Here is an 18,908-nt window from a genome sequence, read left to right as displayed (position 1 = left end):
GTCCTGTGGGAGAGGGGGTGCAGCAGCTGGCTGGCTTCGCCCCCTCCCTGCCGGTCTAACCATAGCACTGCCCTCTCCCGAAACTAACCACAGGGATGCCCCACAGAAGGCGCGTTGGTTTGGGACAGTGGACCACTATCAGCCCAGGAGAGTGTCCAGATATTCTCAGGTGGCTCTGCCTTCACCCCAGGACCCCCGATAGAGACTGTGTGACCCCCACCCTCTCAGAGAATCCCAACTCGATCACCTCCTTGGATCTGAGAGTAAGGACTGGTGCTGCCCGACCAGCCACTGTCTCCAAAAGTACCTACTTGGCAAACCCGATGAAGTCCTCGTGGTTCGTGTTGATGTAGGACTGTTCAATGTCGATCAGCAGAAGAATCTGGGGGAAAGCGGGGGTCACTGTGAGTACAGGGCCAAGCCTGGTAAGTGGGGGTGGTGACAGGAGCATTTCCTGGTCTTGCCAGCAGAGAAGGCGTGCGAACCGGGAGGCTTCCCAGACAGGAGAACAGGGGGCTGGTGTCGCACTCCCCACACCCTCACAGGCAAGAAAGCCTGGGACAACAGAGCACAGCCAGGCAGCCCAATGGGCCAGTCACAGGCAGGGCCACTGTCCCCAAGGTCTGGAGTTCTGATTGAGCCACTAACTGGCCATGTGACCCTGGGCCTCACGTTACTGACCTGTGGAATAGGGTGACAGGAGGCCCAACTGCCAAGGGTTTAATAATGTGCAGTCTTTTTTTTTTTTTTCCTTCGAGACTCACTCTGTCGCCCAAGCTGGAGTGTAGTGGCATGATCTGGGCTCACTGCAACCTCTGCCTCCTGGGTTCAAGCGATTCTCCTGCCTCAGCCTCCCAAGTGACTGGGATTACAGGCGCCTGCCATCACGCCCAGCTAATTGTTGCATTATTGGTAGAGACAGGGTTTCACTGACTTGGCCAGGCTGGTCTCGAACTCCTGACCTCATGATCTGCCCGCCTTGGCCTCTCAAAGTGCTGGGATTACAAGCGTGAGCCACTGCGCCTGGTTTTTTTTTTTTTTTTTTTTTGAGAAAAGAACTTACTGTGTCTCCCAGGCTGGAGTGCAGTAGAACAATCATAGCCTCAAACGCCTGGGCTGAAGCAACGCCCCTGCCTCAGCCTCCCAAGATGCTGGGGCCGCAGGCATGTGCCACCACACCTGGCTGATTTTCCTTTTTTTTTTTTTTTTTGTAGAGGCAGGGTCTCACTATGTTGCCAAGACTGGTCCTGAACTCCTAGGCTCAAGTGATCCTCCTGCCTCGGCCTCCCAAAGTGCTGGGATTACAAGTGTGAGCCACTGCAAGCCACTGCCTTATAAAATCTCTTTTTCTTTTTCGGAGACAGAGTCTTGTTGTGTCACCCAGGCTGGAGTGCAATGGCGCAATCTCGGCTCACTGCAACTTCCGCCTCCTGGGTTCAAGCAATTCTCCTGCCTCAGCCTCCCGAGTAGCTGGGACTACAGGCACACACCGCACCACCCGGCTAATTTTTTGTATTTTAGTAGAGACGGGTTTTCACCATGTTGCCCAGGTTGGTCTTGAACTCCTGAGCTCAGGCAATCCACCCACCTTGGCTTCCCAAAGTGCTAGGATTACAGGCGTGAGCCACCATGCCTGGCCTGTAAAGTCTTTAGCGCCTGGTGTGTTCAAAGTGCTGCATTAAAACTGCGAAGCTAATTTGGCCAACTATGAACACTAAAATAAAACACACACGTGTGTGCACACATGCACACACACACATACTTAAGCTAGAAAGGTAAAGTCTCAGGTAAAGAGCAGGGCTTGCGAGTCCACTGCACTTGCTGAAACTCTCCCTCCCTCATGTTTCTTGTCCTTTGCCCAGGATGAAGTTGGTCTATGGGAACCATGGATCCAGGCAGCTCACTGGCTTGGCTCTCATTCACAACAGGCCAGGCTGCTGGGGAGGAGGGGCTCGGATGCTCCTCACTGGACTCCCCTGGCCCTGGGCCAGTCACTTCCCCTCACTGCACCTTCAAGTTTCCGAAAATAAAGTAGGGCAAGGCACCCGGACTTGTCGGCCCGCTGGAAAATGCCAGGGTGCTCCGTCTGTGGGAGCAAGCGTGGCTGGTTTTTTTTTTTTTTTTTTTTTTGAGACGGAGTCTCGCTGTGCTCCCAGGCTGGAGTGCAGTGGCGTGATCTCGGCTCACTGCAAGCTCCGCCTCCCGGGTTCACGCCATTCTCCCGCCTCAGCCTCCCAAGTAGCTGAGACTACAGGCGCCCGCCACCGCGCCCGGCTAGTTTTTTGTATTTTTAGTAGAGACGGGGTTTCACCGTGTTAGCCAGGATAGTCTCGATCTCCTGACCTCGTGATCCACCCGCCTCAGCCTCCCAAAGTGCTGGGATTACAGGCTTGAGCCACCGCGCCCGGCCACGTGGCTGGTTTAATAAGGCCTGAGTCCCCTCAACCCAGCGCTCTCAGATCCGGCCCGGGAGCATGGCAGGTGAGCACCAGGGGCTGTGGAAGGGCCAGCAGCATTCTCACTAACAGTAACAACAAAAAGAATCAGACTCTTCCAGACTTTTGGTACAATTTCCACGCTACAGCAGCTCTGAGGCATAGGCGCACCGGTGCCCTGAGGGAGCAATTGGCCAAATCAAAACTGGGCGCCTCTCTGCAGGACGAATGAGCCAATTTCATCCCCATCAACGGCAAGCGGAGAAGGACCATTTTAAACACAGTGACATAACAAGCAAGGGCTTAATTAAGCTCTGGTTTCAACAAACAGTTGTAAAAAGAACACAGAGGACAACTGAGAGAAAGTGACTCAAAACAGATCCGGAAGCGGCGGCTCACACCTGTCATCCTAGCACTTTGGGGGGCCGAGGCAGGCGGATCACTTGAGGTCGGGAGTTCAAGACCAGCCTGGCCAACATGGCAAAATCCCATCTCTACTAAAAATACAAAAATTATCCAAGCGTGATGGCTCACTCCTGTAATCCCAGCTACTTGGGAAGCTGAGGCTGCAGAAGAGTGTAAGGATGGCCCAGTGCTTAGTGGGTGACAGTCTCAGCTGCAAGGGGAGGCAGAGACTTCGGGTGTGTGCTTGCAAGCCTTTGCAAGAAAGTGTTAAATGCTGAAACAGAAAAAGCAGGCTGGGTGTGGTAGCTCATGCCTATAATCCCAGCACTTTGGGAGGCTGAGGCGGGCAGATTGCCTGAGGTCAGGAGTTCAAGACCAGCCTGGCCAACATGGTGAAAATCTGTCTCTACTAAAAATACAAAAATTAGGTGGGTGTAGTGGCATAGGCCTGTAGTCCTGGCTACTTGGGAGGCTGAGGCATGAGAATCGCTTGAACCTGGGAAGTGGAGGTGGCAGTGAGTCGAGATCGTGCCACTGCACCCTAGCCTGGACGACAGAGCAAAATTCTGTCTCAAAAAAAAAACAAAAACAAACGAAACACACACACACACACACACCCCACACACAAAAAGCATCCCAAACACCCTCCAGCAGGCAAGTGGAGGCCCATGCTGTGCTCCATCCATTCCCTGGAAGACTGCTTAGTGATCAAGGCAGCAAACTGCAGATACAACAAACAACAGGCTTGGCTCCCAAATGCACGACGCTGAGGGGGAGGGAGGGAGGGAGGGAAGAAGGGAGGCAGGAAGGGAGTCAAGAGTCAATGGGCCTTACACTGTGGGAGTCCACTGGAAAGACTACAGGATAGGGAGCGGACTGGTGGTGGCCAGGGCCTGGGGATTTCCTTTGTTGCTTCTTTTTTTTTAAGAGACAGGGTCTCGCTCTTTCTCCCAAGCTGGAGAGCAATGGCACGACCATAACTTACTGAAGCCTTGATCTTGTGTGCTCAAGGGATCCTCCCACCTCAGCCTCCCAAGGAGCTGGGACCACAGGCATGTGCCACCACGCCTGGCTAATTTTTTAATGTTTTTGTAGAGACAAGGTCTTGCTGTGTTGCCCAGGTTGGTCTCGAACTCCTGGGCTCAAGCAATCCTCCTGCCTGAGGCTCCCTAAGTGCTGGATTATAGGCGTGAGTTACTACACCCAGTCTGGCCTGTGGGTTTTTGAGGGGTTGACTACAAAGAGGCATAGGGACAGGGATTTTAGGAGGTGATAGAACCGCTCCGTATCTTGATTGAGGTGAGGGTTACTTTGCCATATGCAGCTGTCAGCACGCACGGAACAGTACACTTGACATTTACTGCATGTAAATTATACCCAATAAAGAAGACAAAAGGCCAGTACCTGGTCCTTGGTTCTCCCCTCCCGTTCCCGGATGTAAGTGGTGACGATTCGCTCTGTCTCCTCTCGTAACCGGGGGTAGGAACTGAGCTGGGGGAACAAGCAGAGTGGCCGCGTTGGCGGGGTCCTCGTGGCACGGGAAGCAACACGAACCACACAGGTGAAAAATGTAGAGGGGGGTGGGGAATGAGATATGAGGGGGCCCACCGAGCCCACACCTTGCTCCTGGCCCCCAGTGAGTCCAGCTGGGAGCTAAGAGCAGAAGAGTGGGGGCGCTGTGGACCGGAGAGAGCAGGAGAGCAGAGCTACTTTTCCAGCCAGTGGCCAGGAGGCAGGAGGCGGCATGAAAGCAGAAAAGCAGGGACGTGTTTGCCACCCAGGGCTTCAGGGCACCCCCCTCCTGCCCAGCACTGGGTGAGAGCAGGAACCCTGAAGGGCCTCGCCAGCATGAGTGAGTAGCGTCTGCTCTAGAATGGTAAGGGGGGCATCTGGGCCATCAGCCTCGGTGGGAACTCCTTGCAGAGAACTACTCCTGATCGCTGTATCTGTGGCACCCACTCCCCAAATGCACCCACCTCCCCAGGCTTCATCTGCAGCACCAACTTAACCAGACCTCATGCACAGGGGAGTGCCATCTTCTGCAGTCTGGGTCAAGCCCATGAGTTGGGGAAAATGGAAAGGTTACTCTCAGGTGGCCTAGACCATGAGAACACTCAGGGCTACACTGATGATGTGTTTCCTGTGTTTTGCTGTTTTGGTGCTGGCTGGGAAACCCCTTTCTCTAGGGGTTCCAGGAAAGGGCACTGCTTAGTAAATGCGATGCATTTGGCACCATCAAAGGCTGACCGCCCCCACGGGCAGCCACAATGCGTGTGCGATGCCACTGCCCCCATTCCATCTGCCAGTGCAACGTGGCGACATCTCAAAGTGACAACTGGTACGGGGAAGGGGGTTCCTGCCGAGGCTGAATTTTCCAGATGCTCGGGTTGAGGCTAACACATGGAGGGGGAGGAAGGGGATAAATGCGGAGGTGAGAACGAAACCTGTTACCTTCTCGGCACACTTTTTAATGACCGTGGCCAGCTCTGAGACCACGAGATCAACACACTTCAAACTCGGCTCTTTGAGTTTTACAATCTGTTTTTTCACAATGGCTTCAAAGGCCATGTCGGGGGTGAAGAGCCCCGTCCTGGGTCATGCGGAGGGCAGGACGAGGCAGAAAGACACCCAGGGACAGTGCAGGCCACACACGCAGGACAGGAGACAGAGAGAAGAGAAGAAACGAGAGTCATCTGATTAGTCCATGCACGGGGGAGCCTGCGCCCGCATTTGCCCCGGAAGCTGCTTCGGATCAAAGAGGTCTGGGGTTTGGGGGTGTGGACTCGGTCTGGGGTATAGTTACAGAAGGGCCACGGGGGGTTGTCATTGCACAGACAGCCAGCCAAGGTGTGCGGAGGCCTCTAACGTTCATGTCCATGACACCTGGCTCTAGGATGAGTATTTTCCAACCTGTTTGGGCTGTTTTCCCCCTCCCTTTTCTAATCGAAGAAGCTTAAGCAGCAAATGTGGGCTTTTCCAGACTGAGAACAGAGGGGCTCAAGCAGAAATTCCCTGGCAACCCGGAGCGCTGGGGACACTGTGGTCGCGCAAGCACAGACTGCCCACTGGGAGGCATTTCAGCTGCTTGGCCAAAGCGTGCTGCCCTGGGAACCAGGCCCGCGGCGTTGGAGCGGGTTGGGGGAGCCCAGCGTGTCCTGCCGAATGGAGGCAGTGGCTCATTGAGGGCGCATAGAGGCACTATGACTGAGTGGATCCCAAAATGGGCTGCCCCTGGGGGACAGCATGGGGTGCAGGGTGTGGCAGGGGCACTTAGGAGCCCAGCTGGCTCTCATTATGTCGCTGGCATTCGGGCCTTTCCCGGAGCTGAGGGACAGAGAAGTCGGTGGCTTCAGGGAAATCTGCGAATGCTGGGCATTGGTCAAGAAGGGGCGACAGCCAGGGAGCTTCAAGGAGCTCAGCCTCCAGCAGTTGACGCGGGGGGTCCCTCTCTGCTTCCCAGGAGGCAGCAAAGCAACAGCCCAGTGAAACCCCAATTTCATCAGACACATGCTAGGCTTGGTATCAGGGTCCCAGGGACAACTGTGCATCTATCTGGCCAGTCCAGGAGGCCTGGCACTCCCCTGTTGGGCCCAGGCCGACATGCTCCTGTCCCAGCCTCTGGGGAGAGGCCAAGTTCAAGGACACGAAGCGATATGGGGAGAAAAGGCACCAGTGGGGGCCGATGAGGCGCTGGGAGCCTGATACCAAACCCCCGTACCCCCGTTTCCACAAGGTCAGGAGTCACCCTGCCGAGGGAGCAATACCTTACTGGTACACTGCCTAACTGTATTGATTAGCTCCTGGATAACCAGGTCGACACATTTCAGACAGGGCTCTTTCAGCTTGACGACCTGCTTTTTCACAATGGCCTCGAATGCCAAGTCCGGGGTGAAAAGCCCAGTCCTGAAACCATCCAGACCCAGGGGCAAGGGAGATAAGTCAGAGAGAAACAAAGCATGGTCAGCAATTTCATCGGCCCTGGCCGGGTCCCCAACAAGGAACGAAGGTTGCGTCACGTGTGGGGTCGGACGCCTGAGTCCACTGCCTGGAAACCCTCAGGGTGACCCGAGGACCCCACGGCGATGGAAGGGCAGACACCTGTAGCGACTACCTTTGTTAGAATAAGGAGGGGACCCAAGAGGCTCACAAGGAACCCGTGATGGGGACTCATGCTGGCTTCCCGAAACCCTGATTCAGTGCCGCCCCGCCCCTCCCCAGGCACACCTGCAGTGAGCTTTCTTAGTTTAGCATGAGGTTCACACCAACCGACTGGGCAGGAACCAAGCCCTATTTGATCAGGAGCCACAGACAGCCCTGAAGCCTGCGACAGACGCAGGACTGAGACACATCCACCCTCACGTGCCCTTGGAGACCCACAGGGAGGGGCTCACAGCTACTGAAAACCATGCAAGAGCCCTCTTAAGGCCTAACGATTAGGGGCTCAGAGGTTTGGGCGACCCAGTTAGCTGGGGGGTGGCACCGCGGAGAGGAAGGGACAGTGGTGACTCTCCTCGTGGAACTTGCCTGACTCCGTGGATGTTCTTAATGGCGTAGCTGATCTCCCGTCGTAAGTCCTTCTCGTCAAACTCCATCTGAGAAGAGAAACCAAGCACATGCATGGAGGTACCTGGGACGCCCCCATGGCAGGCGTGCATCTGGGGAACATTCTCTCCCACGTGCAGCTGTATTCACAAGGCGGAATATTTAACTCGTCGGAATTTTACAAAAAAATTGAAAACTGACCAGATACAGTGGCTCACACCTGTAATCTTTGGGAGGCCAAGGCAGGCAGATAGCTTGAGCCCAGGAGTTTGAGACCAGCCTGGGCAACATAGTGAGACCCCATCTCTACTAAAAATACAAAAATTGGCCAGGTGGACTGGTGCACGTCTATAGTCCCAGCTACTTGGGAGGCTGAGGTGGGAGGATCATCCAAGCCCAGGAGGTCGAAGCTACAGTGAACTGTGATTACACCACTGCACTCCAGCCTGGGTGGAAGAGCAAGACCCTGTCTCAAAAAAAATAAAAACAAACAAATTAATTAAAACCCAGTTTCAGAAAGCCTGACATGAAACCAACACTCTCATTATATTGGTGGGAATATAAATTCATGTGAACTTAGATTTTTCAGACTATCAGTATGCACTACCACACCTGGTTTTTTCTTTCTTTTTTTTTTTTTTTGAGATAACGTCTGGCTCCGTCACTGAGGCTGGAGTGTGGTGGTGCGATCTTGGCTCACTACTGTATCCTCTGCCTCCTGGGCTCAAGTGATTCTCCTACCTCAGCCTCCCAAGAAGCTGGGACTACAGGCATACGCCACCACATCTGGATAATTTTTGTATTTTTAGTAGAGATGGGGTTTCACCATGTTGCCCAGGTTGGTCTTGAACTCCTGGGCTCAAGTGATCAGCCCCCCTTGGCCTCCCACAGATTACAGGTGTGAGCCACTGCATTTGGTCTTGCTCCTCTGATTTTAAAAACTGGTTTTTTTTAAATAAAAAAAATAAAAAAAAATGTTATGTGCTTATTGTAAACAGTATAAAACTTCAAGCAAATCATAAAAAAAAAAAAAAAGAGGAAAAAGTCCTAAATCCTAGCGCCCAGGGCTGACATTTTTGCAAACATCCTCGCAAATACAAAGAAACACTTGTAGACATCCGTGTTCAGTTTCATACATAAAGATGTTGTATGTATCAGCTGAGTGCTATACTGCACATGCTGGCTCCAATGCCTATGTTTTTCCTTTCTTCAATGACATGCTAGGGCCATCTTCTCATGTAAATTTATCTGTATTTTCTATGTATTTTGCAAAGAATGTACATTGGCTTTTGTCAGAGGAAAAACACAGGGGTTTTCATATTGTTCTACCCCAAACCTCAAAGCTTAGTGTCGGGAAAGGAAGGCCATGGGGCATCTCATCCAGGCCACACCCTGCCCACCACAGGTTCAGGCCTAGAGGTAGGAGCTTGAGACCTTATTGCCTGGGAGGAGGCCTGGCTGGAGGCCAGCAGGAGGGTGCCTGACCCAGCCCCCGGGGGCGCTACCTTCACCAGCTCAAATGGGAACCGCTCGTGGAAGATGCGATTGATTCGGGCGCCCCCGGAGAGCTCCAGTGTGTCCACCTGATCTCCTGAGCCCTCGATCCTCTTCTCAAAATCCACCCCAAACTGCTGGACCATCCTATAAGGAAAAGGAAAAAGCAAGCATCAAAGCAGAGGTTTCCACACTGCTCTGGAATGATGTTCCAAGTCAAGCCAAGGTTTACTGTTCTTTCACCATTCTTCAGCAGCAAAATGTCTTCTGTCTATGTTAAAACAAATAAACCAAATTCAAGAGCTCCCAGTGGCAAATGCTGGCTACGAGTCAGGCTCAAGCTAAGCTTGTTTCGATTATTCACCCATTCAATCAAAGAAGGCCCACTTATTCCTCTCACTTTGCAGAAGACAGGAGAGTTCAGGAGTCAAAGCTCAGCACCTCTGCCCTGATTTGCAGGATGCAACTTGATTTGCAGGATGCTGGGAAGGAAAGGTAGCCACTTCCGCACAATTCAGGTACTTCTGCAGGTTCCTGCCACTTCCTAGCCTGCTGGGCTTGGTCCTACCCCACTGATGGGATGTAAGGCCTTGGACAGGACTTTGTCCCTCTAAGTCTCGATTCCTCATCTCCAAAATGGATTGAGGGTAACAACATCTACCTCCTTCGTGGGGACTGAAGATGTTTCTAGATCTCATTACCTCCAAGAAGTCACTGATCCTAAAATGCACTGTTATTTTGTGTGTCCGCAAAAAAAGAAAAAATGCTGCCACGAATGGTGATTCTGCAGACGCCTGGTTTCACGCAAGTTAAAATGCTTTCTTGGCCGAGTGCGGTGGCCCACGCCTGTAATACTAGCACTTTAGGATGCTGAGGTGAGAAGGTGAGAGGAGGGCTTTAGTTTGGGAGTTTGAGACCACCCTGGGCAACATAGTAAGACCTCATTTTATTAAAAACAAACAAACAACCAAACAAAAAACGCTGGACACGGTGGCTCACGCCTACAATACCAGCACTTTGGGAGGCTGAGGCAGGCAGATCACCTGAGCCCAGGAGTTTGAGACCAGCCTGGACAACATGGCAAAACCTCATCTCTACTGAAAATACAAAAACGAGCCGGGTGTGGTTGTGCATGCCTCTAGTCCTGGTTAATTGAGAGGCTGAGGCAGGGGAACTGCTTGAACCTGGGCGGCGGAGGATGCAGTGAGCCAAGATTGTACCGCTGCACTCCAGCCTGGGCGAGACAGAGTGAAACCCTGTCTCAAAAAAAGGAAAAAAAAAAAAAAAGAAGAAAACTTTTCTTGGTAAATTGCTTAGACCAGGCCTGGCCCTTAAAAAGAGTCTCTCAGCATTGCTTATTGGCACCGTGAATAGTATAAAAGTAAGATGATCTTGTTCGCGTTTTAGTTTTCCTAAGCATTCCTAATTGCTCTCCCTAGTGTACTGGGCTGTCTCCCCTCATCAGTTTCACCCCCGAAATTCATGATCTGTTGAAGTACCTGGAGACTTGCCCCTAAAGGGGAGCTGCTCAATGGTGACCACTGCCAGGGCCACCAAGGCTGGGCTGCCAAACAAAGGGGGTCTCCCTTCATACCCCAAGTGGGAGAGGCAAGCACAAGCTGCCCAGATTCCCAAAATCTCTTTCCTCACATGAAGCAAAGGGTGCGCACATTTAATTTCCTTCCAGGACACACACGAAGGCCTACATTAATGCTTCACCCGGAATGGGGAATTTGTTTTTGTTTGCATTTTTTTGAGATGGAGTCTTGCTCTATCACCCAGGCTGGAGTGCAGTGGCACAATCTCAGCTCACTGCAACCTCTGCCTCCTGGGTTCGAGCGATTCTCCCGCCTCAGCCTCCCCAGTAGCTGGGATTGCATGTGCCCGCCACCACGCCCAGCTGATTTTTGTGTTTTTAGGATAAATGGGGTTTCGGCATGTTGGCCAGGCTGGTCTCAGTCTCCTGACCTCAAGTGATCTGCCCGTCCTGGCCTCCCAAAGTGCTGGGATTACAAGCGTGAGCCACCGCACCTGGCCTGGAATGGAGAATTTGAATTGTGGACCAAACCAGGACCAAGGTCGGCAAAGGTACAGCACTCAACTAATGACAGACAACAGACTGGGGAGGGGTTTGGGCAAGGATGGAGACTCTGGAGACCTGCTCTCAGCCACAGGGGACAAAGCACACCTGGGCACCAGCCTCCTGGGGGCCCTGGAGGTGATTTACCGGCCCAACCCTTGCTGCACAATCAGAGTATTCTGGACAATTGTGACTGGCTGGTCGGTGTCCCATGGAATTCGGGTTTAATCCTGCCCCCCTGTACCTCAGAATGTGCTCTTAGTAACATAGTGAGACTTTGTCTCTACAAAAATAGAAAAATTAGCCAGGCATGGTGGTGCACACCTGTATTATTCCCAGCTACTCAGCAGACTGTGGTGGGAGGATCACCTGAGCCCAAGTGGTGAGCCAGGATTGCACCACTGCACTCTAGCCTGGGCAACAAGGCAAGACCGTTTCAAAAACAAACACATGAGGGCTGGGCGTGGTAGCTCATGCCTACAATCCCAGCACTTAGGGAGGCTGAGGTGGACAGATCACCTGAGGTCAGGAGTTCGACACCAGCCTGGCCAACATGGTGAAACCCGTCTCTACTAAAAATACAGAAATTCGCTGGGCATGGTGGCGCATGCCTGTAATCCCAGCTACTGAGGAGGCTGAGACAGGATAATTGCTTGAACCCGGGAGGTTGCAGTGAGCTGAGATTATGCCACTGAGCTTCAGCCTGGGTGACAGAGCGAGATTCCATCTCAGGAAAAAACAACAACAACAAAAAACCACCAAATACATAAATAAAATAAAATGAAAAAATCAATTTTAAACACGTACGTATGTTCCTTAACCCCTCTGCTGGGGTCTTTGCCCTGCAGGAATCCTCGCCTGTACAGTCACAGATGAACTTACAAGCATCTGTTAATGCAAAAAAAAGACAAGCAAACCCCTGGGTGTCCCCTATGGGCATTGAGATACATGAACAGTCTGTGGGCTGCGCCAGGCAGAGACAGAAGGCTCCAGGCTTTGCTTTAACAAGAAGAGAAAAGCCAAGTGCAGAATTCAGGGGCTGGGGGATGTCTATTACCGTAATTCCCGTTCTGTTGTAAGGCGCGAACCGAGAAAGACCGCCCATGTCTACGTGAGGACCTTGGACCTCTGAGATAAAATGCTAAATCGAGATAACAGTGGCGCTTCTCCATGGTGATGTCAAAACTACCTGGGCAGGGAGGGCCCTGCAAGGCACTGGTTACAAATGACGTGCTAAGCCCCAGGGGACAGGCACTGTTTGTGACGGGCATTCCCTGGCCCAGTCCTGCCACAGGCTTACCAAATAGCATTTAACTTTATTTATTTACTTATTTATTTTTGAGATGGAGTCTCGCTCTGTCTGCTCGGGCTGGAGCGCAGTGGTGTGATCTTGGCTCACTGCAACCTCTGCCTCCCAGGTTCAAGTGATCGTCCTGCCTTAGCCTCCCAAGTAGCTGGGACTACAACCGCCCACCACCACGCCTTGCTAATTTTTGCATTTTTTTTCATAGAGACAGGGTTTTACCATGTTGGTCAGGGTGGTCTTGAACTCCTGACCTCAAGTGATCCACCCACTTAGGCCTCTCAAAGTGCTGGGAATACAGGTGTGAACCATCATGCCTAGCCTAATTTTTTTTTTTTTTTTTTTTTTAATTTCATAGGGACAGGATCTCACTTTGTTGCTCAGGCTGGTCTAAACTCCTGGCTTCAAGCAATCCTCCTGCCTTGGCATCCCCACGTGCTGGGATTACAGGCACCTTGTAATCTGCCAGTTTGTCCCCATGGGCATGTGAGATGACAGCTGCTATGACCCTCACTTTAGAGGTGTAGAAAATGAGGCTCAGAGAGGTCCGGTCACCTGCCTGTGGTCACCCAGCAGGCCCAGGTCCTCCCTCAGGCTGAACCCTCCACAACAACACTTCCTTCGGTCCAGTAGGCTGAATCCTGTCGTTTTGGTTTTGTGTTTTTTTTTTTTTTTTGAGACGGAGTCTTGCTCTGTCACCCAGGCTGGAGTGCAGTGGCCCGATCTCAGCTCACTGCAACATCTACCTCCCGGGTTCAAGCGATTCTCCTGCCTCAGCCTCCCGAGTAGCTAGAATTACAGGGATGCACCACCATGCCCGGCTATGAATCTCCTCTTGAAGCCTGCAAAGGGCCACTATCTGCTGTGTCAAGGATGTCTGAGCATAAAAGCACTCTGGTCCCTGAGCCCACGACCATGCACTGCTGCCTGGTGCGGGGCGGCGGGGGATGCCAGGGCTGTGATGGCCAGAGCAGGCAGGGTCCTCCTGCTGTCCCTGTGGGAAGTGCCTCGTGCATGGTACCGTCTGCAGTATGAGCTACCCAGGAGTCCCTGTCACCTGCTCTGGTCCAGCTGTTCCAGTGCCTCAGGGACCCTTACAGGCCCAAAGCCAAAAGGTCAGAGGCAGAAGAGTCCCTGAGTGAGAATTTGGGATTGTGGGGGCACACCTGCTCCCACACCTCACAGCTAGGCAGCTGCACCAACCAAGTCACGGGGCGGATCTTAAGAGCCCAAGCCGGAGAGGGACCTAACCCAAGGTTTGACTCCTACCCTCTCTCCCATGTCTCTTCTCCCACCGCAGCCAGGGGAGCCTGTGAGCACCTGAGTTAGCCCTGACCCTCCTGCGCTCAGAACCGTCCATGGCTCCCACCTCACTCACAGCAAAAGCCAGTGTCCTCCATGAGGTCCCACAAGGCCCTGCACAGCTGCTCCTTCACCTTCTCCCCCTCCCCTCACTCACTCCATCCAGCCACACGGTCCTCCTCTGACATGCCCGACCCAGTCCTGCCCCAAGGCCTGTGCACTGGCCAGGCTTCATCCCACATGGCTCCCTCCCTCACCTGCTTCAGGTCTTCGCCTGACACTCAACTTGTTCTTTTCTTTTTCTGAGACAGAGGCTTACTCTGTTGCCCAGGCTGATGTGCAGTGATGTGTTCTCAGCTCACTGAAACCTCTGTCTCTTGGGTTCAAGTGATTCTCCTGCCTCAGTCTCCCAAGTAGCTGGGATTACAGGAGAATGCCACCATGCCCGGCCAATTTTTGTATTTTCAGAAGAGACAGGGTTTCACCACGTTGGCCAAGCTGGTCTTGAACTCCAGACCTCAAGTGATCCTCTCGCCTCAGCCTCACAAAACGTTGGGATTACATTACATGCCTGGCCAACGCTCACTTTCTTTTTTTTTTTTTGGAGATGGAGTCTTGCCCTATCACCCAGGCTGGAGTGCAATGGCGTGATCTCGGCTCACTGCAACCTCCGCTCCCGGGTTCAAGTAATTCTCCTGCCTCAGCCTCCTGAGTAGCTAGGATTACAGGCATGCACCACCATGCCTGGCTAATTTTGCAATTTTATTTATTTATTTATTTATTTATTTTGAGACGGAGTCTCGCTCTGTCGCCCAGGCTGGAGTGCAGTGGCAGGATCTCGGCTCACTGCAAGCTCCGCCTCCCGGGTTCACACCATTCTCCTGCCTCAGCCTCCCGAGTAGCTGGGACTACAGGCGCCCACCACCACGCCCAGCTAATTTTTTTGTATTTTTAGTAGAGACGGGGTTTCACCGTGTTAGCCAGGATGGTCTCGATCTCCTGACCTTGTGATCCGCCCGCCTCAGCCTCCCAAAGTGCTGGGATTACAGGCGTGAGCCACCGCGCCCGGCCTATTTATTTATTTTTGAGACGGAGTCTCGCTCTGATGCCCAGGCTGGAGTGCAATGGTGCAATCTCAGCTCACTGCAAGCTCCACCTCCTGGGTTCATGCCATTCTCCTGCCTCAGCCTCCTGAGTAGCTGGGACCACAGGCGCCCACCACCACGCTCAGCTAATTTTTTGTAATTTTTTTACCACGTTAGCCAGGATGGTCTCGATCTCCCGACCTTGTGATCCGCCCACCTTGCCCTCCCAAAGTGCTGGGATTACAGGCGTGAGCCACCATGCCTGGCCTAATTTTGCAATTTTAGTAGAGACGGGGTTTCACCATGTTGATCAGGCTGGTCTCGAACTCCTGACCTCAGGTGATCCACCCACCTTGGCCTCCCAAAGTGCTGGGATTACAGGCATGAGCCACTGCACCTGGCGGGCCAACGCTCCCCTTCTAAAGGAGGCTGTTCCCGACGACTCCCACACTAGCACCACTTTCATAATTCGACATTTAACACACTATACATTTTCTTTCTTATTTTTTGTCCCATTCATCCCACTTCCCCCCCTTCTGAGCACTCCAGGGGGCAGGGATGGACACCTGTCCCGTCCACTGGGGCGACTGCCGTACTTAGGATGGAGCCTGGCACGCAAAAGGCTTGCAGCGAGTGTCTGCTGAATGAATGAGTGGACGAGTGATGAGTGGTGCCCAGTCTAGGGGGCCCTGTGGCGGATGGAAGGCAGGAGCCAGGCTGGTGGTGGGGGCAGGTGCCAGGGTACGTACTGCAGCAGGGCTTTGGTTTTGCGGGTAGGGTCGTCGGGCCGGAAGTTCTTGTACTCCTCCACCTCCTTCTCCAGGGACAGTAGCTGGCTCTGTAGTTTGCTACGCAGGGCTGGCAGCGACTCCCGGATGTGGTTGGTCAGTTGCTGCAGGAGAGAGGTCAGAGATCAGAAAGGATGGCATGGGCAGGGGACCAGGGGGTGGCAGGCATACTCCCCCCACCAAGGGCCAACGCCACGGTGCCACTATGAGGCCAGCACACCACACAGCCTTGAGACAACAACAGATATATCAAGCCACAGATACACTCGTGTCTGGGAAAGGAGACGGTACGGAGCTGCTCATGAGTGTAAGAGGCTACAAACAGCCCGTGGGGCTGACATCAGGCACTGGGCATATCAACGCCTTGGGGACATGCAAATACTTGCAAGGACAGTCCATCCAGACCACAGAACACGGGCGCCAATGAACACACACAGGGACAGGCCCTACAAACTAAGACGGAAAGATCTCCCCTGAAAAGCAGCAGAACGCACTTAAGATGACCTCCCTGGCTGCATCTGCATCTACAGAGAGAAGCAAGAAAGATTCAAAATAGACAAACGTGGGCCAGGCACGGTGGCACACACCTGTAATCCCAGCACTCTGGGAGGCTGAGGCAGAAGCATCACTTAAGATCAAGAGTTTGAGACCAGCCTGGCCAACACAATGAAACCCTGTTTCTACCAAAAAATACAAAAATTATCTGGGTGTGGTGGTGGGCACCTGTAGTCTCAGCTACTCGGGAGGCTGAGAAAGAACTCGGGAGGTGGAGGTTGCAGTGGGCCGAGATCACACCATGGTACTCTATCTAGCCTGGGTGACAGAGCCAGACTCTCTCAAAAAAAAAAATTTCTTTTTAATTTAAAAATTTAAAAGAAAAGAAAAAGAAAAACAAAGCCATAAAATCAGCCTATACTTGAAAAGTGTAAAGCAGAGTTCTGCCATCTGTCCCACAATAGAGAAGAATTTAGAAAGTGTTCATCAAGGCTGGGTGCAGTGGCTCACACCTGTAATCCCAGCACTTGGGGAGGCTGAGACAGATCACTCGAGGATAGGAGTTTGAGATCAACCCAGGCAATATCGTGAGACCTTCTCTCTACCAAAAATAAAAACCTTTTAAAACTTAGCTGAGTGTGGCAGTACACGCCTATAGTCCCAGCTACTCAGGAGGCTAAGGCAAAAGGATCGCTTGAGTACAGGAGGCTGAGGATGCAATGAGCCGTGTTTGTGTCACTGCAATCCAGCCTGGACAACAGAGTAAAATGCATCAGAAAGCCTGGATAACAGAGAAAAATCATCAAAAAGGCCGGGCATGGGCTGGGGGCGGTGGCTCACGCCTGTTATCCCAGCACTTTGGGAGGCCAAGGCAGGCAGATCACGAGGTCAGGAGATCGAGACCGTCCTGGCTAACACGGTGAAACCCTGTCTCCACTAAAAATACAAAAAAAAAAAAAAAAAAAAAATTAGCCGGGCATGGTGGCAGGTGACTATAGTCCCAGCTATTCAGGAGGCTGAGGCAGGAGAATGGCGTGAACCCGGGAGGCGGAGCTTGCAGTGAGCCGAGATTGCGCCACTGCACTCCAGCCTGGGAGAGAGGGAGACTCCATCTTGGGGCAGGGGGCAAGAAATAAAAAAGGCCAGGCTGGGTACAGTGGCTCACACCTGTAATTCCAGCACTTTGGGCGGATAACCTGAGATCAAGAGACGGAGACCAGCCTGGCAAATGTGATGAAACCCTGTCTCTGCTAAAAATACAAAAGTTAGTTAAGTGTGGTGGCGCACACCTGTAATCCCAGCTACTTGGGAGGCTGAGGCGGGAGAATCACTTGAACCTGGGAGGTGGAGGTTGGAGTGAGCTGAGATCACACCACTGCACTCCAGCCCGGGCAACACAGTGAGGCTCTATCTCAAAAAAAAAAAAAAACAACAAAAACTCATCAAAAAAATAAAAATAAAAAGTGTCCAGCGAGCTAGAAAAGAGGCATGAAAGAACCTCACATCTATGGCATGGAGCTAGTGGGGTACCCCAAAGATCTCCTTGACCAGGGATCCCTGCCCTGCAGCCCTGGCCGTGGACCCCCGTCTGTGTGGGCTGCCCAGAAAGGCAGGGAGCTACGCTGGCCTTCCCTTGGTCTCCGACAGGATACTACTGCACTGAAGCCGTGAGCAAATGGAGAGGAAGGGGCACTGCTGCTCTGGGAAGTACCCCACGTGAAAGGAGGCTGAGCCCCCTCCAGGCTCCCTGGCGGCCACCTGGGCTTTTCGCTGCTGGCTTTCAGGAAGACCCAGCCAGCTGTGGAGTTTTACTTCCCTTCCTCTCCCTACTCCCGTTTGCAGGCAGACCCCAGCTTCCTCTCCTGGTGGGCCCCTCCCTCTAGACACTGACTTCCCTCTTTGCTCTCCTGAGCTGCCTTCTTTGGGCGGCTCTTTTCCCGGCCCCCGCCCCTACTGGATTCTTGATCGTGCATTTCTCTGGTGGTTTGTTTGGTGTCAGTCTCCCTCATTAGAATTATGCCTTCCACAAGGACAGGAACCTGCTCTCGTGTGGACACTGCGTGCCCCGTTATGTGCGTGAAAAGATGACTCCTGGAGTGCTGCTGAGGCCCTGCTGCCATCCTGGAAGGTGCTGGAAAACAGCACAGAGGAACATCTTGCCCCTGCTACCACGCACTAGCCCACTGTATAGCTTTTAATACCATTTCTGTTTATGCACCCTGTGAATATATTACTTATAAGAAGAGAATGATAGGCCAGGCACGGTGGCTCATGCTTGTAATCTCAACACTTCGGGAGGCTGACGCAGGTGGATCACTTGAGCTCAAGAGTTTGAGACCAGCCTGGCCAACATGGTGAAACTCCATCTCTACTAAAAATACAAAAATTAGCCGGGTGTGGTGGCACATGCCTGTAATCCCAGCTACTCAGGAGGCTGAGGCAGGAGAATCGCTTGAACCTGGGAGGTGGAGGTTGGAGTGAGCCAAGATCATGCCACTGCACTCTAGCTTAGGTGATGGAGTGAGACTCTGTCTCCCAAAAAAAAAATAATAATAATAATAATAATAATAAGGCCGGGCGCGGTGGCTCAAGCCTGTAATCCCAGCACTTTGGGAGGCCGAGACGGGCGAATCACGAGGTCAGGAGATCGAGACCATCCTGGCTAACACGGTGAAACCCCGTCTCTACTAAAAAATACAAAAAAAAAAACTAGCCGGGCGAGGTGGCGGGCGCCTGTAGTCCCAGCTACTCGGGAGGCTGAGGCAGGAGAATGGTGTAAACCCGGGAGGCGGAGCTTGCAGTGAGCTGAGATCCGGCCACTACACTCCAGCCTGGACGACAGAGCCAGACTCCGTCTCAAAAAAAAAAAAAAAAAAAAAAAAAATAATAATAATAATAATAATAAATAAAAACGTTATTAACCCCGTCACCAATCCCACGCAATGCATACAATCTTCTGGGTAAATGACTGAATAATTA

At 52.6% G+C, this 18,908-nt stretch overlaps 1 protein-coding gene across 8 annotated transcripts in view; it reads right to left on the bottom strand.

The window, feature by feature from the left end:
- DNM2 (dynamin 2) overlaps positions 1–18,908 on the bottom strand; it is a 106,484-nt gene that overhangs the window by 25,158 nt on the left and 62,418 nt on the right. For 4 of the 8 annotated variants that reach the window (XM_025366076.1, XM_025366068.1, XM_025366070.1 and 1 more), the window contains exons 7-12: positions 15,396–15,538; positions 8,888–9,023; positions 7,365–7,432; positions 6,605–6,743; positions 4,245–4,331; positions 312–382 (exon numbers count right to left, since the gene is read on the bottom strand). In XM_025366076.1, the coding sequence (XP_025221861.1) occupies positions 312–382; positions 4,245–4,331; positions 6,605–6,743; positions 7,365–7,432; positions 8,888–9,023; positions 15,396–15,538 (644 nt within the window). Of the gene's footprint in view, positions 1–311; positions 383–4,244; positions 4,332–5,291; positions 5,431–6,604; positions 6,744–7,364; positions 7,433–8,887; positions 9,024–15,395; positions 15,539–18,908 lie in introns of all 8 variants that reach the window. The other 4 variants (XM_025366069.1, XM_025366071.1, XM_025366074.1 and 1 more) reach the window with 1 other exon arrangement.

This window comes from Theropithecus gelada, chromosome 19 (genome assembly GCF_003255815.1).
Source record: "Theropithecus gelada isolate Dixy chromosome 19, Tgel_1.0, whole genome shotgun sequence".
Taxonomy (NCBI): Eukaryota; Metazoa; Chordata; class Mammalia; order Primates; family Cercopithecidae; genus Theropithecus; species Theropithecus gelada.
Note: the sequence above shows the minus strand (reverse complement) of the source record. Positions and strands in the feature narration are given on the sequence as shown.